Source organism: Podarcis raffonei, chromosome 5 (assembly GCF_027172205.1).
Source record: "Podarcis raffonei isolate rPodRaf1 chromosome 5, rPodRaf1.pri, whole genome shotgun sequence".
NCBI classification, from domain to species: Eukaryota; Metazoa; Chordata; class Lepidosauria; order Squamata; family Lacertidae; genus Podarcis; species Podarcis raffonei.
Window position 1 is genome coordinate 100,026,388 of NC_070606.1, and position 22,978 is coordinate 100,049,365.

General features: G+C 46.4%; 1 protein-coding gene across 6 annotated transcripts in view; it reads left to right on the top strand.

The window, feature by feature from the left end:
• The window catches only part of TP63 (tumor protein p63), a 152,046-nt gene that overhangs the window by 76,120 nt on the left and 52,948 nt on the right, over positions 1–22,978 (top strand). For all 6 annotated transcript variants that reach the window (XM_053390858.1, XM_053390854.1, XM_053390853.1 and 3 more), the window contains one exon: positions 5,533–5,787. In XM_053390858.1, coding sequence (XP_053246833.1) covers positions 5,533–5,787 — 255 coding nt within the window. The remainder of the gene's footprint in view (positions 1–5,532; positions 5,788–22,978) is intronic.

Consider the following 22,978-nt stretch of genomic DNA (forward strand, 5'->3'; position numbering starts at 1 on the left):
GCTTTGCTTCTCGCAATGAGGGAACTGCCAGAAGGCCCTCGGAGCTGGACCTCAGTGTCCAGGCAGAACAATGGAGGTGGAGATGCTCCTTCAATACTGACCTGGATGGGCAGTTACAAAGCTTCAGTTGTTGATACAACCTGAAGTACCTTGGTCGAAGTTTTACTATCCCAGACTGCAGGTGGAGGCGGTTGTATTTTTGCTAATGTTCACCTACGGCTTTTTAAATGTAGAAGGCTAGTTGAAAGCACTAAGATAAAACATTTCTCCCTCTGCTGTGCTAGCTTTCTGCATGCGGGGATGCCATGCTTTTAAACCGAAGGCCCACATTCAGACGTGCAACCCCTACCCCCAGTCTGAAGTGAAACAGTCCCAGAGAAGTACCATATTTTTCGCTCTATAAGACGCATGAGACCACAAGACGCACTTAGTTTTTGGAGGAGCAAAACAAGAAAAAAAATATTCTGAATCTCAGAAACCAGAATAGCAAGCGGGATCGCTGCGCAGTGAAAGCAACAATCCCTCTTGCTGTTCTGGCTTCTGGGATAGCTGCGCAGCCTGCATTCGCTCCATAAGATGCACACACCTTTCCCCTTACTTTTTAGGAGGGAAAAAGTGAGTCTTATAGAGCAAAAAATGTGTTATGTATCACGTAAATATTCTGATTGGCCCTTCCCTGGGCATTTTGCTACATCCAGCATTTTATCCAAATGCAGCTCGCAGGTCCCTCAACATTACTGAATACCTTGGAAAGGCAAAGTTCATTCCTTCTGCCGCCGCTGCCTGTGTTTGTACAAGAGACAGATGGATATCTCTTCTTGCTGCTTCAGTGAGAGAAATCTTCTAAGGTTACCAGATTGCTTCCTAATAGGGTGGATATTACTGTACTTAGCTCTGGAGTGCAAGCAAAAAATATCTCTCTCCATTTATCAAACTGTGTGCAATTGTCATCATGCGATAAATCTACAGGCAACAGATGAATGGAGAGAGCTATGCTAAAACCACACACAAACACCCCTGCAATTTTTTTGCCTTTAACCCTTCTGCGATGGGCGGTGTACCTTCCTAAAGATATCTGCAGTCAGGCAGGGGTGGGTGAAGGAATCTAGCTTGCTGCAGCTTTATGAAACATAGCTAAAAGAAACTCCAAATCTCTGGATCAGCAACTGTCATTATTATTATTTATTGAATTTGTATTCTGCCCGTTATCCTTAGATCTCAGGGCGGTTCACAATGTGAAATACAATATAAAAGCAAAAAAGACACAATAAAAACAAGAACAAAACCTCCACATATTTATGGGCTTGTTCATACTTCCGCTTGTCTTGTGCCTAGAGAGCACGGGTCTGAGTGGTTTTCTGCTTGCCCCACGACTTTCCCCTGGAAAAGCTGCTCTTTAGCACTGAATCGGAGTAAACCTCAATCCACAGAAAACCCCACTGACAATTGCTCCAATTCAGTGGTAAAGATTCAGTGGGTTTTCCCAGGGGAAAGTAGCAGGACAAGCAGAAGTCTGAATGAGGCCGTAGATCAGTGGCATAGCGTGGTTTGCTGGTGCCCGGGCGGGCGGGCGCTGGGGCGGCAGGACGCAGAGGTTGAATGGAACTTGCCACACCAGCCCAGCATGTGCCATCAACATCACCAGACTGATGCCAGCCCAAGCTGCTTTGCAAGGCTCGCAAAGCAGCTGGGGGTGGCATGGCGGCATGCACAGCGCCCCCAGAAAAATGTTCTGGGGGCCATCGTCCCAGCAGCCCCCCATGCTATGCCCCTGCCATAGATCTGCTTAGAATTCTTGGAACTCCTAATTGAACATCTTAGTTTCACGGAATATTTGGTGTTATTTGACTGTAATCAGAGAGGAGAGTCAGTTGGCAGTCTTGGAATGGCCAAGATACCAGCTTCCCAAACCTGCTCTTGGTTCCCAAGCCCTGGTGCACTGTTTTGCATGATCTCTTCTTTACCCCGTCCTCCCCTGATGCTAATCTTGATTTAGGTGGCATGATTGCCACCATCCCATAATTCCTTCCTCCCAACTCCCTGTTAGCAGGTCCTCTGCACACATGGTTGGTGTTCGTGAATAGTATGCTGGTGATATCCAGAATGTCACCCCTTTGGCATGAACTTGCCCAACCCTCTTTCAAAGGCCATCACTTTCTCCTGGTAGAGTGAGTTCCATAGTTTAATTATACACTGCATTAAGAAGTCCTTTCTTTTATCTGTACTTTTCATCAAGTACAGTTTTATAAAGACACCTCAGTTAAGTGTGAAGAGGAACAAACGGTCCCCTTTCGTTTTGTGCAGAAGCAGAGAGGTGGAGTTTTGCAATAGTCTGGCTGAAACACGGTGGCTGTGGTTCATGGTGGAGCACTATGTTCGGGTGGCCTTATTCGGAGGGGGAACTGAGCAGGTGCCATTTGTCCTAGTTACACACACACACACACACACACACACATGAATTTGCCCCATCTTGGGTGCCCCAGTGGAGCGCCTAGGGTAGGATTCGGGGGAGGCGGGGAGCGGCGCAAGCCTCTGTCGCATCACCAACACAGACCACCTGAAATTTGCAAACAAGCAAACAACTTTCCCCGTTTTCTCCTCCAAATCTTTTGATGGTGTGGTGGCCAGTCAAGCAAGAACCTGAAGCCTTTTTTTGTTCTCAGAAGTGACTCTGCGGCCTTTGGAAGGAAGGAGAGCGAGAGCACAGGCAAGGGGTGTTTTCATCGGAAGCCAAATTCTGAGTCAAATTTCGCCTTTGTCCCCCTGGCTCAGCTGCCCCCTTCTAATTGTTCCCTTGTCAGGAGGCGTACGCCTCCGAGAGAGTTATCTGATGGCCGCCCCAGGGCTCGTGAGCGACTCAGACGCTGACCTCTGGCTGCAAACCGCTCCTCTGAGCCTCTCTGGCCTGGGGCTCGGCTGCCCAGACCCAGCGTTGGCCCTGTGTGTCTTAACTTTCCTCCTCTCACCTGGACATTTTGATGCACCTGTCTGGGGCAGGGGTGGAGTGGGCCAAAGGGTTAGAGGATCACAGGAGGAACAGGGAGAGCAAAGCAGCCTCCCAGCTGCTCGTGTCAAGGCGAGGATTAATCGCTATTTAAATAGCAAGCTGGGAGGGGGTGCTGGCCTGTGGAATGTGGCCGGATCAAGGCAGAGGAATGGCTCTTCCCCTTTTCGCCATTCAGACAGATGGCTCCTGGCTTGCTTGGAATGACAAGGCTGCCGTATTTACAATTTGCTTTCCTCTTTATTACGATTAAGATTTCTAATCTGATCTGCTGCCCGATGCCTGCTGGAAACGAGAAGGGCGAATGCTTGTGCAACAGCCATTTTAAGAGGCAAGATACCTATTAAACACTTAAAAAAAAAAAATAATCACGGCTAAAACATACTCATCTGCCACATTCCTGACAGAACCCCCTTGAAAGAGTTTGCCAGGTTTGCAAATTTTGGTGCTTCCTCGGATTTTGCCTGAAGGAACTCCCACGAGAGTTCATTTGGGATTTTGCAGTAAGTGGGATGTTGGTGGGACTTGGCACGATTTTTAAAAAATACAAATACAAATCCGGGGTTCTTGAAGGGGAAGGTGTGCTTCGGAATGCATATGTTAGTTGAAACAAGCGACGAAAATGCATTGCATGTGGGGAAATGGCTTGCGAAAACACAAATACTAGGAGAAATGAACACCAGGACGCTAGCCAGCTTTCAGGAGGACTTTAAGACAAAAATGAATCACAAACCGATGTGGAAATGTGGCTAAATCGAGGCTGGGAAAATGAGAACCTGAAATTGACTGGGTGGCCCATCCCTTGCAGGAGCAAGCAAGACAGGCTTGGAAGGCTGCTGTGGCAATGGAGCAAATCTAGGTGGCCAAGAGGACAGCCTGCTTTTCTCAGGGCTGAGCCTGCTGGGGAAAGGGCTGCGTTGCTTGAGCAAGGGTGCCCCTCAAGGCGGGGGTGGCTTTGTTTAGGGATTAAGGTGCCTCTAGCTGGCAGGCAAAAGGGCTGGCTGCTTCTCTTGGCATCGGTGCCAGGGGTGCGTGCTGAGCGACATTGCCAAACTTGCTGGTTTCTTCTCTGAGTGAATTGGTTCCTCTGCCGTCCTTTCTCTTTACCAACGTAAATATGTTTCGGTGGTCAAGTTCAGGCAATCACATCTCAGCTTGATAAACCAAAATGTGAGCGAGCTGCTTGCACCTGCTCACCCACTAAAGCTCTGCTCGCTTGTTGCTATTTATTAATCGCCTTCCACAGATGTCCCCGGGCGATGGGTGAACTAGAATCAAAACAGCTACAGAAATAACCCAAGAGCAGCTTAAAAGCAATGCTAAATGGACACCTATGGCCAAGATCTTTTCATCTTCATTGTGTAACTTGGCGAGCAGATCTTGAAGTCTCATAGCTTCCTGTTTCTCCAAACCAGGAAACCTTGGTCCCTAGCATTTGAACGAGCCAGGATCCTAAACCGTGGTTTGAAGTGGACTTAGGATCTTGCCTCATTCTCATGCTGCTAACCAGAGTTTCTCCAGTTCAGACGCAATGAGAAGCTGCAGTCAATTACAGTCTTCCTGGTTTGGTTGTGAAAGTTCTGTATTCAAAAGACTCACGTGTCTTGGTTTATCAGTCTGAGATGTGATTGTCCAAACTGGGTCAGGGCTGAGATTCTTCTTACATCTGGTAGTCTTCAAAAAAATATAATCTGATTGATGTGCTTTATGAGTGAAATACAATTAAATATTTCAGCCAAGGAAAATTAAAAGTATGACTTATCCCTCCCTGTTGTAAAATAGTGTGAGGTGAAGGATTAAGATGTCACTGGCGAGGAGGGAGCAGGAGAAGAAGAGCAACCAGAAGGTTCTTTGAGCTTGAACGAAATGTATGGCTGAAGGTGGCACCATAACTCCCTGGCTATTTCCATGGAGCAGAGGAAATCCAGGAAATAACCTTCTTGGAACAGACAGCCTCAGAAGGTGGCGATTTCTCCTTCCATGGAGGTCTTTAATCAAAGGTTGGATGGGCATCTGTTAGGAATCCTTTAGCTGTGATTCCTGCATCACAGGGGTTGGACTACAGGGGCCTTGGGGTCCCTTCCAACTCTACAATTCAGTGATTCTATGATCTTGGAAGGTGATGGACTCTCCTTCCTTGGAGGTCTTTAATCAAATGTTGGATGGACATCAGCCAGGGATCCTTTAGCTGTGATTCCTAGTGGATTACCCTTGGGGACATCTTCCAACTCTACAATTATATGATTCTGTTATTCTCATGATTGTGCCAAACTTAAAGGTGCTTAAAGATGCTAAATGTGTGTGTGTGTGTGTGTGGATAGATAGACAGACAGACAGATAGATAGATGATAGAGATAGATAGATAGATGATAGATAGATAGATAGATAGATAGATAGATAGATAGATAGATGATAGATATAGATTGCCAAACACTGATAGCTGAGCTGGAATTATTTCCAGAGGAACAGAGGCTGGGTTCTTTCCCTTACTGTAACATATCTATGTATTCTCTCTCTCTCCTTTTCAGCCACAGTATACAAACCTGGGGCTCCTCAACAGCATGGACCAGCAGATACAAAATGGCTCCTCATCCACAAGCCCGTACAACACGGACCATGCTCAGAACAGCGTGACGGCGCCCTCCCCTTACGCCCAGCCCAGCTCAACCTTTGACGCCCTCTCGCCTTCGCCCGCCATCCCCTCCAACACAGACTACCCAGGACCTCACAGCTTTGACGTCTCATTTCAACAATCCAGCACTGCCAAGTCGGCCACGTGGACGGTAAGAGTCGGGTCTGGCTTGGGGGGGGGCGGCACTGGAAGGCTGGTGCGTGAAATATGGTGGCAATTGGGAAGTTGCAGCCCAATGTTTTCACTGTTAGGAAGGAACTGAGTTCCCAAAGGTAGGGCATGGGTCATTCCTGGTCATGTTTTCCCATCGACTGGATGGAACAACTCCTCCATTGGAGGAAGTTGGGAATGTGAGCGGTAGAATGAGGCTGGTGAGTCACTAGATTGCAGTAATTCACAGTTGCTCAAGAGGCATAGTAGTTTTCCAAAGTCCACTGGTAGCCGGAGTTAATTTAAATGCCCCGTGCAAAATGCAGTTCCGTTGGGCACAGTTCAAGGGTTAAAGCGTCATATTTTCCTAAGTCCCGATTCATGTCACCAGGTTGCTTGTAAACATTACCAAGGGTGGTTTAGACACAACTGAGATCATTGGATAGGGTTCATTTTGCAACCTGTGTCATGCTCCCATTGGTCTTTGCTTGTGATGAGGTTTGTAGGGTCTGGGAGTAGTCTCTTGTATCTTGTGGGTACCAACTCTGCACCTACATATGCAAAAGAAAGAAAGATCATTGTCTCCCCTCTCCTCTCTCCCCCCACATCCTCACAATGCCTGCGACAACAATGTCTCACACCGAATGTAGCTGATGTGTCGAAAGGACTCTGTGAATTGAAAACAGAAGCGTTTATATGTACCTTTGCTATTCATGAAAGTCTTTCAATGAAATAAATAAATAAAACAAACGATTCCCGAGTGTGAGCCAAAGTTGGCCAAGTTCTCGTTGGGTCTGCATCCTTTGACCTGCTGAGAACCAGAGATGGAGTGTCTACCTCCTCTTGGTATCTTCGGCTTTATCAGGGGCTCCTGTGTTGCTGGGGGCCATCTTAGCCACACACACCCCGGATCTTCTTGAGGTTGCCTTGTTGTTGTTGTTTAGTTGTTTAGTCGTGTCCGACTCTTCGTGACCCCCTGGACCAGAGCACGCCAGGCACTCCTGTCTTCCACTGCCTCCCGCAGTTTGCTCAAACTCATGCTGGTAGCTTTGAGAACACTGTCCTACCATCTTCTCCTCTGTCATCCCCTTCTCCTTGTGCCCTCCATCTTTCCCAACGTCAGGGTCTTTTCCAGGGAGTCTTCTCTTCTCATGAGGTGGCCAGAGTCTTGGAGCCTCAGCTTCAGGATCTGTCCTTCTAGTGAGCACTCAGGGCTGATTTCCTTCAGAATGGATACATTTGATCTTCTTGCAGTCCATGGGACTCTCAAGAGTCTCCTCCAGCACCCCAATCAGAAGGAATTAAGATCTCATCAGGAGACTGCTCTTTCTTTTGCCTTCGCCTCTTGATGTGACTCCAGGGCTCTCTGATGAATACCTGTCACCTTCCTGTCTCCCTGATGACAGTTTAGGAACCAACCCAACTGGAAGGATTTCTTCGGTTACAGTGACCTATTAAAATTGTGATTTGCATCATGCCCCACCCTTGCAAAGAGTAACACAATTTGAAAGTGTTCTTTCAGCTTTCACTGGCTGTTACCAAAGGGCGTTGGCATGGGGAATAAGGCGTTCACCTTGCAGGATCTCCGCCTTTTACCCCCTGGTAACTATTCCCTTGAGGACTGTTCGGCCTTGCTGAGAACTGGAGAGGCCCTTGACTGGTAGATCATCTTGTTCTCGGAAAGCACCGTACAGCCATAGGAGAGACATCTGAGGAAGCCACTCAGTCAAGATGTGTTTAGTTCCCAAGGCTATAGTGGGAGGGCCAAGAATTGCTGGCTCTTTCCAAGAGAGAGAGGGACCAAGAGAGGTTGCAAACTTCAACCGCATTTAGATTTTGCTGTTCTGGTGCATAGTCCCAAAATTTAAAAGGGTGTGGCTGCAGAATTGCTACCAAGTGACTTTGTTTGGTTAACTTTTTATACTGCTTCATGTTTGAACAAAATATCTCAGCAGTTTACATATCACAACAGCAGTGATATAAAATGCAATACAGTGGTACTTTGGTTCTCAAACTTAATCCGTTCTGGAAGTCCATTACAAAACCAAAGTGTTCCAAAACCAAGGTGCACTTTCCCATAGAAAGTACCGGTAATGCAAAATGGATTAATCCATTCCAGACTTTTAAAAACAACCCCTAAAATAGCAATTTAACGTGAATTTTACTATCTAACGAGGCCATTGATCCATAAAATGACAGCAATAATCAATGTACTGTCCTATAAAATAATAATACAACAACAACAACAACAACAACAACAACAACAACAACAATTATTATTTTTTTCTTACCTGCACTGATGATAGTTGTTGTTTGGATGGGGGGCTTTTATCCATTTCCTCAGTCACACAATCAATCAATCAATCAATCAGTAGCTGAACTGGGTTCCACACAGTCACAAAAACAAATTAACCGAAAAAGCCACAAAAACACAAAATAAATAGCAAAAACAAAAGTGCCAAACTTAATCTGTTCCGAAAGTCTGTTTGACTTCCAAAATGTTTGAAAACCAAGGCGCAGCTTCTGCTTGGTGCAGGCGCCTCGGAAACAACAGCCGACAGCCACATCAGATGTTCGGCTTCTGAAAAACGTTCGAAAACCGGAACACTTCCTTCTGGGTTTTCAGTGTTTGGGAACCAAGGCATTTGAGAACCAAGGTACCACTGTATAACTACAACAATAAACAATACTAGTAGCAATTCCACTATTTTAAGTTTCAGCGTTAAGCAGCAATGTGCATCCATTAGGAAAAACTTTCTGCCAGTGAGAACTCTTTGACCGTGGAACAGACTCCCTTGGAAGGTGGTGGAATCTCCTTCCATGGAGGTTTTTAAGCAGAGGTTGGGTGGCCACCTGTTAGAGATGCTTTAGCTGTGATTCCTGAGCTGCAAGGAATTGGACTAGATGACTCTTCCAACTCTGCAATTCTATGATTCTATGATATTGTGTACATTAAGTTGTACACCACCCTAATAGCTTATAAGATCATAGAAGAGAGTTTGGATTTGATATCCCGCTTTATCACTACCCGAAGGAGTCTCAAAGCGGCTCACATTCTCCTTTCCCTTCCTCCCCCACAACAAACACTCTGTGAGGTGAGTGGGGCTGAGAGACTTCAGAGAAGTGTGACTGGCCCAAGGTCACCCAGCAGCTGCATGTGGAGGAGCGGAGACGCGAACCCGGTTCCCCAGATTACGAGACTACCGCTCTTAACCACTGCACCACACTGGCTCTCACACCACATTGGCTCTCAAGCTGCCATCTTTTTCATTCCATCCTGTATTGGGCCCCCACAGTGCTCTTTCTGTTCTGCTGCAGTTCGATTCCACCCAAAGCTGTGCTATTCGTCTTCCTGTTCTCTGTGGCAAAATGATAAAATCACATAACTTACATCATTGATTTTGTAATTTGCATTGCCGTTACGTTATTCCACCCCGTTCATGACAACGCAAAGGAAACACAATGCAAGCGGGAGGGGAAGGTAATCAGTTATGCACAATTTGCAGACTGAAAGCAATAGCAGATACTGATTGTATACAACTGGACTGATTTCCATTTGAACACCAGCAATTTTGGCGCCTGTTTCAGTGGTTGTCAGAATGCTCTTGACGTCTCTACTATTGAGTGTGACTTCTGACATGTTGCAGCCAATTTATCCCAACTCTTCTAGGTCTGATTCTCACCAATTTATGGTCCGTCATCGCAAGAGAGAGGGCCAAATGGACATCACAACATGACGTAGAACATGTGTGAACAAACCTCCTGCTCTCTCTTTCACTCCTCCCTCCCTCCCTCTCTCTCTCTCTCTCTCTCTCTGTTTCATGGAAAGCACAGTTTGGCATTACATCTGAACCAGCAAAAAATATCCCTTCAAACCAGGTCCTGATCCAAGCTGGCCTTCCTGGATCTGGAGGACTTTATTATTTTTTTTAATTCACAACATTAATACACTGCTGAATTGAAAAATAATAATCCTCAAAGTGGTTTACTATATGTATAAAACAATAACATTATCAGTACCAAGAGTTAACAACAATGATTTGAGACTTTCAAAAAATTAAAATAACTAAAAACTAAAAACAGGTTAAAACAAGTGGCAGCTCTCTAAATATCTCGGTAGACTTGTCTAGTTTTTTGCAAGCTCACGTGAAGGTGCTTTGCTGTTTCAGACATAACGGCAAACTGCACTTTCTTCCCAAGTGGGTGTAACGGATCAAAATGGATCATTTGAGTGGGGAGAAGGATGTGCTTGAGTCTGAGGTTCATTCGTGTAAAATGCCCAAGTCGGGTTTGTTTGGCCTGTGAATCAAAGCTGCATGCCTCCGCACAAAGAAGGGAAAAGAAATGTTGGGAAAATTGCAGCAAAATGGGAAAGGACAGAGGCGAGGGCACCTGACGATTCAAGACCACTCTTCTCACATGAGATGAAAATGGTCTGAAAATCCAGGTGAGAGAGATTCAGCTGTGCTCTTTGAGTCATGAGCAGATAAAGGTGTGTTTACTGCGACGCTTTTGCGTGAGGTCTCTTGCAATTGGAAGCAAAGCTGTAATCAGCTTTAAATGGTGTGTCGGCATTTTATTGTGGGATCTGAGAACTTGCTGGATTCCCATATATCAGGAGTGCCTTCCTCCTCCTCCTCCTCCTTTCTGCTTCTTCCTGGTGCTTTCCCCGCCTCCCCCATGTGGAAGAAAACAAGGCATTTCGAAAGCCCTGCGCCTATGGTGGCTGCTGTTGTTTTTCCCAAAAGAGGAGAGATTTTTTTCCTTCTCCCATCACCTCCACCCATTGCAAAAGGGAAAGTCGCTGAACTGAAGTTTGACATTTGCCTCTCGCTTCCAGAACCCATTGCGGGATTCGAATTCAGATGGGTTGGTCCCTTAGATCCAAAGATTTCTTTCTTCAGAGGCAGGAAGTGATCCTTTGGGATTAACCCCATCTCTCCCTTCCCTTTTGTGGGGTGCCCTATCCATTTCCCCCACCCATCCTTGGAGTGAGCATGTGAAAATGTGATATTCTGAGCTTGATCCCGGCAGACTGATAAGAAGCGTACCTGAAGATGACTAAACCCACGTTCTTCGCTCTGCCGCTGTTTTCCTTTGTGTTCCCGTTGCCAGGCGAGGTGCGTGTTTGCATCTGGTTGGACTGCTTTTATAAAACAACAACAGCCTGTGATTAAAATGTCAGACAATAGGAATTAAGGTTTTTCTGACACTTTGAATGTTATTTGCAGGAGAAGATCCAGCCTGCAAAGGCTGAGCAAAAGTCGATTAAATATGGGTGTGGGTGAAAGCAGAAGGTGGACTCTTACCAGTGGCTACCAAGACTCAAATCGATTTAAATCATGATTTAAATCACCAGTCAGTAAGACTTAATTTAAGTCACTAGTCAGTAAGACTTGGTTTAATTTTTTCTTTTCTTTTCTTTCCTTTTTTTTACAGAAAGACTCAATCTTGCTGGTATAATCTTAATATTTACAACCAGATGAAAGTTTCATTTTGGGGATAATAAACTTTCAGAGTAGTTTCTACAGTTATATCAAAAATTAATGATTTGGTTATGCTATTAGAAATACATAGACAGATAATTATGAAATTATTGTGAGGTTTAAGAAGTTATCAATTTGGACAACTCTTCTGCTGTACTTTATTGGAAGGAGAAAAATAATCATTTCCTTAATAGCAATTTAAACAATTTATTTAACGAAAGCAATAACATGATAGCATATGTATCCATGTTTGTTAACTGATGTGGGTAAACACACACACACACACACACACATACATATAAACTTAGATTTTAGCACACATAAAAACTTAAAACTATAAGGTAACTTAAATAGAAAACTATCTTTAGAAAGATTTTCCCTCCAAAAGCATTTTATTTTAAAAATCTGATTCTAATTAAAAAAAACTGATTTAAATTTAAAAAATCCGATTTAAATTAAAAAATCTGATTTTTATTTTTTAAAAAAAAAATATAATTGATTTTTATCCACCCTGCCTGTGCATGCCAGATGGGTGGTGTTGCCTTCAGATGCCCTTCGGATACCTAAAGGGCACTGAAGAGGACAAAGACAACCCCTCTTCCTGCCCCAGTGTCAGCCTTACATCAAATGGGCATGGCGGGGGCCTGGACTACGTGACCCTCAAGGTCCCTTCCAGCTCTGCTGTTCTATGATTCTATGAAACTACAAGAGGGTAGATTTTTGTCTGGAAATTAGGAGATTACTGGTAAGAGCAGCGGGACTTAGTAACCTAGAGGACCGGTGGGCTCTCCTGTTTCACGGTGTTGGAATGATTCCCACTGTTCAAGTGCCTTTGCTATTATTTTTCATTCTTATTTATTACATTTATAGACACCTTTATCTTCCAAGAATCTCAAGGTGGAGGAGCCCAAGGTCACCCAGTGTGGGGATTTGAACCCTCTTCTCCCAGGCCCTAGTCCAACACTCTTAACCATTATGCAACAGCGGCTCATATTTGCTAACTGCCGAAGGATGTGTGTCTTCAAAGAGGTGCTATAGGTCAGCTATATATTTTGGGGGAGGGGGGCTCAAGCAGGGAGAGGGGTGCGGTCAGACTAAATAGCTTATGAAGCCTTTTGCAACTCCACAATCCGATGACCCCTCACCTGATCCAGGAGGTCTGCTTTTCTGTTCTTCCATCCTATGCTTCTTCCAATGGGTCTTTAGACCAGGTAGACCAATTGTTCCCAAAATGGGTTTACCTATAGGGAGAGGGGACTAAGAAACAAGGGCATTAGAGGTGTAAATGACTACCAAAGAGCAGACATCCCTGGATCAAGTTCATCAATTTTCTTGCATTAATTGAACTACCGTATTTTTTGCTCTATAAGACGCACCAGACCACAAGACGCACCTAGTTTTTGGAGGAGGAAAACAAGAAAAAAAAATATTCTGAATCTCAGAAGCCAGAACAGCAAGAGGGATCGCTGCGCAGTGAAAGTAGCAATCCCTCTTGCTGTTCTGGTTTCTGGGATAGCTGCGCAGCCTGCATTCACTCCATAAGATGCACACACATTTCCCCTTACTTTTTAGGAGGGAAAAAGTGAGTCTTATAGAGCAAAAAATATGGTACTTTTTGTGTGTATTACATATATACCCCAGCTTTCCTTCGAAGGATCTCAAGGTGTACATGGCTCTCCTCCTCCCCATTTCATCCACACAACAGCCCTGTGAGGTAGGCTAGATGAAGACATGGCAACTGGCCCAAATGTCACCCATAGCTGATTGGGAATTGGAGCTCTGCTCTTCCAAGTCATAGTTCGACACTCGAACCATCATTTGGATTTTGAGTAATTGTATTATTTGTTGTTACTGTTTGGATCTTTATTGGGTTATGGTCTTCCTGACTGGGCTATGCAAACCACCAGTCTGAAGAATCATTTTCATGGGGAAAGGGGCACTGGGGATGAGCCTGTGGAACTGAGGGGGCAGTTGTCCCTGAAGGTTTCGGAACCACCAACATAGATCAATAAAGTAATTAACAGCACAGAAGACAGAAGCAAACACTCCCAACGCAACGGAATAAAAAGCAACACATGCAAGCCACCATCAAGCCAATCTAGAGAAGCTTCTTCCACAGGAAAATGACATTTTTAATGCATCGCATGGACCCCAAATGTGTTGCTGTTGGCTTTTGGGTGTTGTTGGTTAAGAAGCAAAAGTGGTGTGGTCAGCTGGTAGTCGAAGGCACAGCAAAGTGGAGAGGGCTCTGAGTTCTAGTTTGGACATTGTGGATTAAAGAGGATGCAAAAAAATACACCAAGGTAGGTGAAGGACATGGCAGAAGGTCATGGAAGTGAATCTGGGCAACAGGCGAGGACCTTCTAAGCTGTGGGAACTGGGGGTTCAGTGCAGTAAAAATGCCTCGCCCTACTCAAAGCCTCTTTGCACCAGAATTGCACCCAAGACTTTTGGTAAATGTAGACATGCATGAGGTTTGCAGGCAGCTTTGAGGTCTTACAAGATTTATCCCCTGTTGCTCTGAAACATGATGACTACCTGGAAAGACCAGAAATTTGACTTGTGGTCTGGTTGGTTTTTAAAAAACATATGAAAAGAAGTTCTTCCTCTCTCCCTCTTTGAGGAAACTCTTAAATTTAGGTCAGGCCAGTCCGGTGAGAACCAGTTCAGGAGGGGTCCAGTTATATTTTGTTTCGGTTCTTTAGGTTATGTTAAATTGTCATACTTCTGAGCAAGAATATAAAGAGAGAGAGAAAGAGAGTGAATTTGTCTTCTCTACCCACATCCATGAGGTCCTGTGGAAGATCCCTGGTCTGGTGGAACAGCTCAAGCTCTACAGGCAAGGGAGTCCCTGGTGCGAATCCAGGTGGAGCCCCTGGGGAAGAGGGCAAATCGGGAACATCTGAGCCAATCAGCATGTTTGGGCTAATAAGAGCATAAGAAGAAGAGCCTGCAGGATCAGGCCAATGGTCCACCTAGTCCAGCATCCTGTTCTCACAGGGGCCAACCAGATGTGCACAAGCAGGATCCTGCCCTCTTTTAAATCCATCAGAGTTGGTGACCACCTCTGCCTCCTGCCTTAGGGAGTTCCACAGTTTATGTGCTGCCTGGAGAAGGACTTTCTTTCATCCTCTCTGAGTCCTTACATTCTGGATTTCCAAGGAACAGCACCCGCCCCTCCTGTGAACGCTGGGAGGTGTTCACCCTCACAGCCCGGGGAATCTGAGGGAGCAGGCGATGGAGCTGATTCTGCCCTTTCCTGAGGCTGGCTGGGCCCTAGGACAACGCGATCTCCACCTGCTGCTCTGTAGACACAGCCACACATATTGGGGAAGCCACTGGACAGTGTCTGGGAAGGAGGGGATCCTGAAAGGGGGGAAAGGCAGGTGTGGGGGGCTCCAAGCAGGGCTCCTGTGCCAGCTTCATGGCTTGGAAGACCTTCACCTGTTGCCTAGCTGCCTTGTTGTGGAGTTTGGAAGAAAACAGGTACCTACCGGGTGCAAACCAGCCCACATCCCCACAGGAACAGCGGAGAACATCCTCCTTGCCCCTGCTGAACGTGGGGTGGGCCTCCTCTGGCACCTGCCCAGGGCTTGAGGTGGAGTCTGTACCTGTTGGAGGGCGGCCTGCAGAGACCCAACCAGAGAGTCAGGAGCCAGAGGTGGCAGGCGGGGCTGCCGATCCGTAGGACGAACCAGTTTTGACAAGGAAGAGCGAGGAAGGGGGTGTTGATGGGAAAAGGTCAAAGCGACTCTTTTCGTCAAAAGGGAAGATCAAGCAAAACTTGGCACCCGGCTGTCAAAACTGACTCATTCAGTGCGCCATAACCTCCTGGAAGGATCCGAATTCGGGAACGGGTGGCAGTTCGTGAAGCATTGGGTTCAATAGTGCAAGTGCGCGCACACACACACACTCATATTTTCCTCCTTTAACACACACACAAAAAGACCCGCAATCGCTCAAACTCAACCGCAATTATGGCAACCCAAATCCTTTGGCAAGACCTCCTGGGATTGTAGCCGTTTCTTATCTTTTCTGGTGCTCAGGAGTGGCTGGGGAAACCCAGCCAGATAAATAAAATAATAATAATAATAATAATAATAATAATAATAATAATAATAATAATAGACTGACGTATTTGCGGTTAGAGGCACCTCTCTTGCCCCTTCAAGATGCAAAATTACCATTTGCTTGATAATCCATCAAAAGTGGAGTAGGTGATAAATAGCCCATTGTGGAAGGTTTCTTAACCTCTGGCAGTTTGGCCCACCGCTTAGGTTGCTCCAAGACTCTCACTATTTTGCAGGAATGCTTCAATGATATACCAGCCAAATTTAGGTTGTGTGATTAAAGCAAATGTAGGGCTTATCCGCACCTCTGTTTGACCAGCCACTTTCCCCTGGAGAAACCCAATCTTTAGCGCTGAATTGGAACAAACGGCAATTGAGTTTTCAGCGGGTTGTTGTTTGCTCTGATTTAGCAATAGAGAGTGGATTTTCCAGAGGAAAGCAGCAAGACATAGGCAAAGCCACTTGGATCTGTGTCTAGAAAGCAAGAGACAAGTGGGAAACTTCTTGGACCTGGGTTTTCTAGGCACCGAAGAAGCAGGAGTTTGGACCAGCCCTTAGTGGTGCTGCTTCACGAATCTGAACCCCACCCCATCCAAAAACATATTTTGCTGTGGAGAGGGTGGGATGGCAGCAATGTCCGGTGATGCCACATAACCTTCCATCAAAACGAAAAGCAGCATGAATACTCTATAAGCCGCCCCCCAGGCCCCTAGTTTATTCCTCTGGCAATTTGACCCCGTGTAGTGCGGCCGTGGAATGGGGAATTTCCCTGCTAGGAAAGGAATCAAATGTACAGCTGCCAGTATCATAATTCCAGTTACAGATAGGTAGCCGTGTTGGAACTAACTTAGTTGGTCTTTAAGGTGCTACTGGAAAGAATTTTTGTTTTTTTGTTTTTTCAGTATCATAATGCCGTTATAGAAATCTGTGGTGCGGCCACCTTTGGAATATATTGTGTGCCGTTCTGGTTGCCTCACCTCAAAAGGGAGTTGGAAAAAGGTTCAGCAGAGGGCCACCCAAATTATCAAGGGGGTGGAGAGAAAGGGTGCAGAGTTTGGGACTTTTTCATTTAAAGGAAAGAAGAGGAAGAAGTGAGAGGAAAGAAGTTTGTAAAATTAGGCATGGCATTGTCAACGTGGATAGGGAAAAGTTATCCCCCCTCTCTCCTAACAAGACAACTTGTGGACACCTGATACTGGGTTTTCTTTTGGGGCACCCGGTTGTCCCCCGTGAAAACAGGGTGCCCCACCAAATTGCATAGTTCATTATTTTCCTTTCCAATTCAGGAGAAAAAATGTTTATCTCCCTCTCTTGTAACATTAATGTGTGACCCTGAAATTCTGGATTCCCTTCACCCACCCCTGCCAAACTAATGCCAAAGTTTAGTGTTAGTTTTGCACTGCAAACCCCGCATTTTGCGCTGCCCCCCCTCAAAAAACCCTACATACTTGACACCGCAAATCGGGGTCACGAGTTAATGCCAAAAAAACCCCAAGCTTGTCCGATTGCCTCCAAACAGGCACATGAATTTTTGGGCATCCAATAAAGTTGAACGTTGGAAGATTTGAGACAGGCAAAAGAAAACACTCCATCTCCTTCTTTTTCTCTTCTGCCATTTCCTCTTAAGTGAAAGCTTGGCTTATCTTGGCAGAAAGGATCTGATGCAGTAAAGGGGTGTGTGTGTGTGTGTGTGTGTTTGTACTTTGTGAAGTCCTGTACAAACATTTGTCAACTAATCCTCGCAACACTTCTGGCAGCCTCATAGTCACCCGTAAGCTGCGTTCTCTTCTTCCTCCCGTTTTTGAGATGGCGGGTGCTGTTTCAGAGCTGGGTCCTCCTGCTGTGGAAGGAAGGAAAGACTTCCTTTGAGCTTGAGGTGTCTGCAACTGGCCACCCAAATATACCAGCCATAAAATTTACGGCGTAATGAGTTGCCCAAGAGGCAGGGAGATTCTGCTGGCTTTGTGGCTCCTTCCTCTGATGGTGGAGGGCCATCATTCCGGACACCCCCACCCCTCATTTGCTCCTAGAAAATGGTGCCCTGGAGCTCTCCAGCTTTGTTCAGATGGCCGGATGTGGCCTGGGCAAAGGAATTGCATTTCCTAAGGTCCTCAGTAGGGTTTTATGTGTGTCCAGAAGTGTAAAATTCCAAGACACCTTGACACAGTGGAGAGCAGTTCCTGGGAAGTTTCCAAATCTTCCACCCAAATTGTGTAGCTGTTTTTTCATTCTCCGGACTGATGACGGGGTTGTGGGTGTGTTGAGTCCAGTTCAATGGGTCCATCCCCCTACACACACACACACACACACACACACACACACACACACATTTTGATTTTCTACAGTACATTTAGTTGATTCCTTCCTGCAACTTTATCAGAGAAAGGGGAGAAAAAGGCGAAAGAGCACAAACAAAAAGGGAATACAAACAAACGAAACCATCACCCCATGTTTGCAATAAGCACCAACGTGGTTTGTTTTAATGGATATTTTAATTCTGGATATTTTGTTGCTTTGAATTGATTGTTTTATGGCAGTTTTTTATTGCGTAAAACCACTTGGAGGTACTTTCTACAATCAGTGTATAAAGTTCATGAAATAAATCAATAATAGTGATCTGCATGGACTTTGTGATTCACTTGATACCTGGAGAACCTCTTAGAAGTCATTTTGACATGTAAACAGTATATAAAGGATATAAATGTGCAGACATTTAACATGGGGGAATTTCACTCTGCCAGGTTTATACATTAAAACAAGCCAGTTTCAAAAGCATAGCGATTAAAGCAGTTGTTGTTTTTAAACCCGATTAGATGAAGTCTTTCTGGAGGTGGGCTGGCAGTGGCTGCAGCCTTCTCAGTGCTGATCGCAGCCTGCAGAAATAGTTTCCTGACACCTCAGAGTTGCCCTGAAAGCAGCAGTCCCAAGAGAACACAACAGAACAGATGATGCATTGATCGGTATTCAGGGCTGTCTTAAGCATATGTGGCGCCAGGGTGCAAAGATCCGCCTGGTCCCCCCCCCCCGCCCCAGGTTGCCCAGTCCCAGGTGCGCAGGAGGAAGGAGCCGGCTGGCCACCTCAGCGTCTCGCTGGCTCGGTCGCCCCCGAACTCACGGCGCAGAGCCACCCGCAGCAGAAGAGCCAAACGACTAACAGGCTGTTCCCCGGACTCAACTCTTGGGCCCCGGACTCTCGGCCTGGCGCCCCTGGGAGCCTGGAGCCCGGGTGCCCCGCACCCCTAGCGCCTATGGGCAAGACGGCCCTGTCTGTATTCCAGGGGAGCAGTCATGAAGGTTAGCTGCAGCCTAAATCTCACCGCATGTTTGAGGCCTAGCAACTTAGGTGGCTTGCAGCGCAATAAAACGGCTGTGTTAGGCTGCGCTGCCTGGGGCCAGGTGTGTGTGTGCGCGCGCATGCACAGGCTGCAGTCTAGGACATATTGAGGGCTCCAGGTTGGAGGAGGCTGACCTCAGGAGTCCCGTAGCGGCGTTTTGTAACCGTTCCATGTTCACACGCTGCTTCTCCGGTGAGTCACAGTTTGGGTGCTGTTAATTGCAGGGTGAAATGTACTCAAAACAAGACCGGGAGATGGGGCAGCGATTGCCTCTTTGTCTGCCGTCACCAACCCAGGGGAAACATCGGTGCTTCTGTTGAGCCTAGCTGCTGCGGCGTAAGGTTTCTTGCCCTGGGCTCTGGCGCTGTGACTCTTCTCCTCCGTTGACCATCCTGTGGGAGCTTTCCTCCAGAGGTGATGCAAAGAGCTGGTTGCAACGCGATGGAGCAACCTGCTTTGCATCTTGTTTCCTCTTAAGAGGAGGAGAAGGAGGGAGGATGGGGAAAGGGGGATTCAGGAGTATTTGAAGAGTTGTACCTTCCAGGTTATTGCAACACACTCCACAGGGGATTTGATAACTTCAGCTGGTCCAAAAGGCATCAACATACCATATTGGCCCAAATAGAAGCCACACCCGCAAATAAGCCACACTTTTAAAATTTGGCGGCTTGGGGGAGGTTGGGCACTGTTGTGGAGGAGTGGCGGGCGGACTGGGCACTGTTGCCCCATGCTCCTGGGTTGCTTCTGGGTGGGGGGAGCCACGCCACTTTGACGGCAACATAAGTTCATGAATATAAGCCACACTTTAACTTTTCACGATCAGAATTTGGGGGGGGGGAAGTGCAGCTTATATTTGTGCAAATACGGTATTGGTGTTTGAAGCCCAAAACAGCTCAAGCCCCGAATAGCTGAAAGGCCTTCTCCTTCCCTACAGACACTCTCAGGTGCCAAGATTGGCAGGGCGCCCTATCCCCCTACGTGAAATTGTCCAGTCGTCTTTTAAAGCTATCTAGGTTGGTGTTCATCGCTGGCCCCTGTGGCAAGGAGTTCCATAGTTCAACTCTGCATCGTGTGAACAAGTCCTTACTTTTCTCTGCCCTGAACCTTCCAGGATTCAGCTTCACTGAGTTCTAGTGTTCGGAGGGAGAAAATCTTTTCTCGTTCCAATTTCTCCATGCTATGCAAAATTTTATAAGTTTCTATCACACTGGTTCTCAAAGGGTGTGGTGCTCCACACTGGTGTGGCAGAAGAGGAAGGCAAGTGTTGCAGGAAGATTCAAGGACAATCAAATAAACATTTAAACATTTCAGTGTTGTGTAATATAGGATCTATGTTCTGTTTATCACCTCCATTTGCTTTTTAAAAAACCTTCATGGCAAAAGCAAAACAAAAACCAAGATGATTTGCCCCCATGGTTCATTGTAAAGTGCTGAAGTAATCTTCACAGATGGGTGACAACAGCATAGCAGTGTCATTTCTCGTAGGCTTGGGAACATGGCTATGATTTCTTGGTATTGTTTTCCCTGGAAGTGATGTGAAAGAGGACTCTCTTCCACCTGGCTACTGACTCACCTGTCCCTTTTATGAGCTAATGTCTGTCTACTGTGTCCTACCTGGAATGAGTAAAAAAAAGGTGATTGGGAAAGCTCTCCCCTTAAACCATGCAGAATGTACGCCTGCATATTCTACACCACAGAGCGGATCTTCTTCCACTCACTGACATGTGCTATTGACAGGGATTATCAAATCAGTCAATTTCAGGTTCTCTCTACAGTGGTACCTCGGGTTACAGACGCTTCAGGTTACAGACGCTTCAGGTTACAGACTCCGCTAACTCAGAAATAGTACCTCGGGTTAAGAACTTTGCTTCAGGATGAGTACAGAAATCACATGGCGGTGGCAGCGGGAGGCCCCATTAGCTAAAGTGGTACCTCAGGTTAAGAACAGTTTCAGGTTAAGAACGGACCTCCAAAACGAATTAAGTTCTTAACCTGTGGTACCAATGTATTTCTCTTTTACCCCTCAGTTTTCCAGATTGCTCACATCACTTTGCAACATTATCTGCAAACAAATGGCACTTCTGCTAGCATATACATTTCTGGTAATATATGTGTCTTAGTACTTATCTTTGGGACACGAGTGGCGCTGTGGTCTAAACCACTGAGCCTCTTGGGCTTGCTGATCTGAAGGTCGGCGGTTCGAATCCCCGCGACGGGGTGAGCTCCCATTGCTCTGTCCCTGCTCCTGCCAACCTAGCAGTTCAAAAGCACGTCAAAGTGCAAGTAGATAAATAGGTACCACACTGGTGGGAAGGTAAACAGCATTTCCATGCACTGCTCTGGTTCGCCAGAAGCGGCTTAGTCATGCTGGCCACATGACCTGGAAAAACTGTCTGCGGACAAACGTCAGCTCCCTTGGCCAGTAAAGTGAGATGAGCACCGCAACCCCAGAGTCGTTTGCGACTGGACTTAACTGTCAGGGGTCCTTTACCTTTACTAATCTTTTGGGATGAAGAATTCAGTTGCAAAATTCAGGGGAGTGCAAATTTCATGGAAGACCTGTGCTTTGGTTGGTGTGTTGTTTTGAGAAGTGTGGATTAGGTATGTTTGCATTACAGCAGAATTTCTCTTTGAGAAGCTGGTCCACCTGGCAGTTGCTGGGGACGTGACCCAGATTATATTTCCTTTTGATGGAAAATGGTCATGATTTGAGAGTGGGGTGGCAGGCACCACCAGGAGCACCAGAGAAATCTCTAAGAGCAAAGTTCAAAAGGAAGGGGAGCAGGAAAATCTGTAGATGCTGACTAATTGATGGGGCCAGTTTGAGTTGATAACAGTTTGGAAATTGTGGAGCTGGAAGATGGAGCACACTTGTTTTCTCCTGCTCTGGAGGCAAGGACCTGAACCAGCAGATTCAAATTGCAAGATAGGAGATTCCAACTAAACACCAGGAAGAACTTTCTGATAGTAAGAGCTGTGCAGCAGTGGAACTGTCTCCCTCAGGAGGTTGTGGACTCTCCTTCCGTTTAAGCAGAGGTTGGATTGACATCTGTCATGGGTGCTTTAGCTGAGATTCCTGCCTTGCAGAGGGTTGGACTGGATGACCCTCAGGATCCCTTCCAACTCTTCTTCTTGTTGTTGTTTAGTCGTTTAGTCGTGTCCGACTCTTCGTGACCCCCTGGACCAGAGCACGCCAGGCCCTCCTGTCTTCCACCGCCTCCTGCAGTTTGGTCAAACTCATGTTCGTAGCTTCGAGAACACTGTCCCACCATCTCGTCCTCCATCGTCCCCTTCTCCTTGCGCCCTCCATCTTTCCCAACATCAGGGTCTTTTCCAGGGAGACTTCTTTTCTCATGAGGTGGCCAAAGTCTTGGAGCCTCAGCTTCAGGATCTGTTCTTCCAGTGTGCACTTAGGGCTGATTTCCTTAAGAATGGATACGTTTGTTCTTCTTGCAGTCTTCTTCCAACTCTACCATTCTAGGATTCCATGACATGTGTGTCTTTACCAGTTGCTGGAAACCACAAGAGGGGAGAGTTGCTCTTGCGCTCAAATTCTGATGGCGGATTTCCCATCTGGGCATCAGGATGCTGGAGTAGATGGGCCACTGGACTGATCAGGCTGGTTCTTTTTACGTTCTTCTGGCTGTAATGCTTCTGTAGGCTTTGATCATTAACGAGACTTATAGCACATTTTTATAAGAGGAAAAGAAGAGGCAAAACTATTACAGATGGCTTCCCCATCTAGCGGTGGGTTGTTGTGTTTGCTTGTTAAGGGCGTTCTGTTCATTCACCAGTGGGAAAGAGATGAACAACTTTGGAAAACAAACCCAAACACTTGATCATTATCCATGGGAAGTAGCTGTAACCATTAATGTAGGTAGTTTTAAAAGAGGATTCCTTTAAGAAGTTCAGATTGGTGCAAGTAGTTTCTCCCTACCCAACTCATGACTCATGCTACTTCGTCTTCTCCCCAACAGCCCTGCGAGGCTGGCTAGGCTGAAGGAGAGGCTGGCTTGCCCAAGGCCATGAACTGTGCTCCCTGGCACACTCTCTGCCCTCTCGCCCGCCCCCCGAGTTAGCGTTGCTCTTGCCGCCGCGCCTTGAGTAAGCAGGTGCATTTTCTTCCCCCTCCTGCTCACGCACTTTGTGGGTTCATCAAGAGTTAAAGAAGAAGAAGAAGTGATTTATTTTTATTTTTTCCTAATCCTGTGAGTTTGGGCTGCGGGCGATGTAGGTGAAACGGTGTGTTTTGGAGATGAATGTTCTTGCAGAAGACAAGACAGAGCTTGCTGGGGAACATC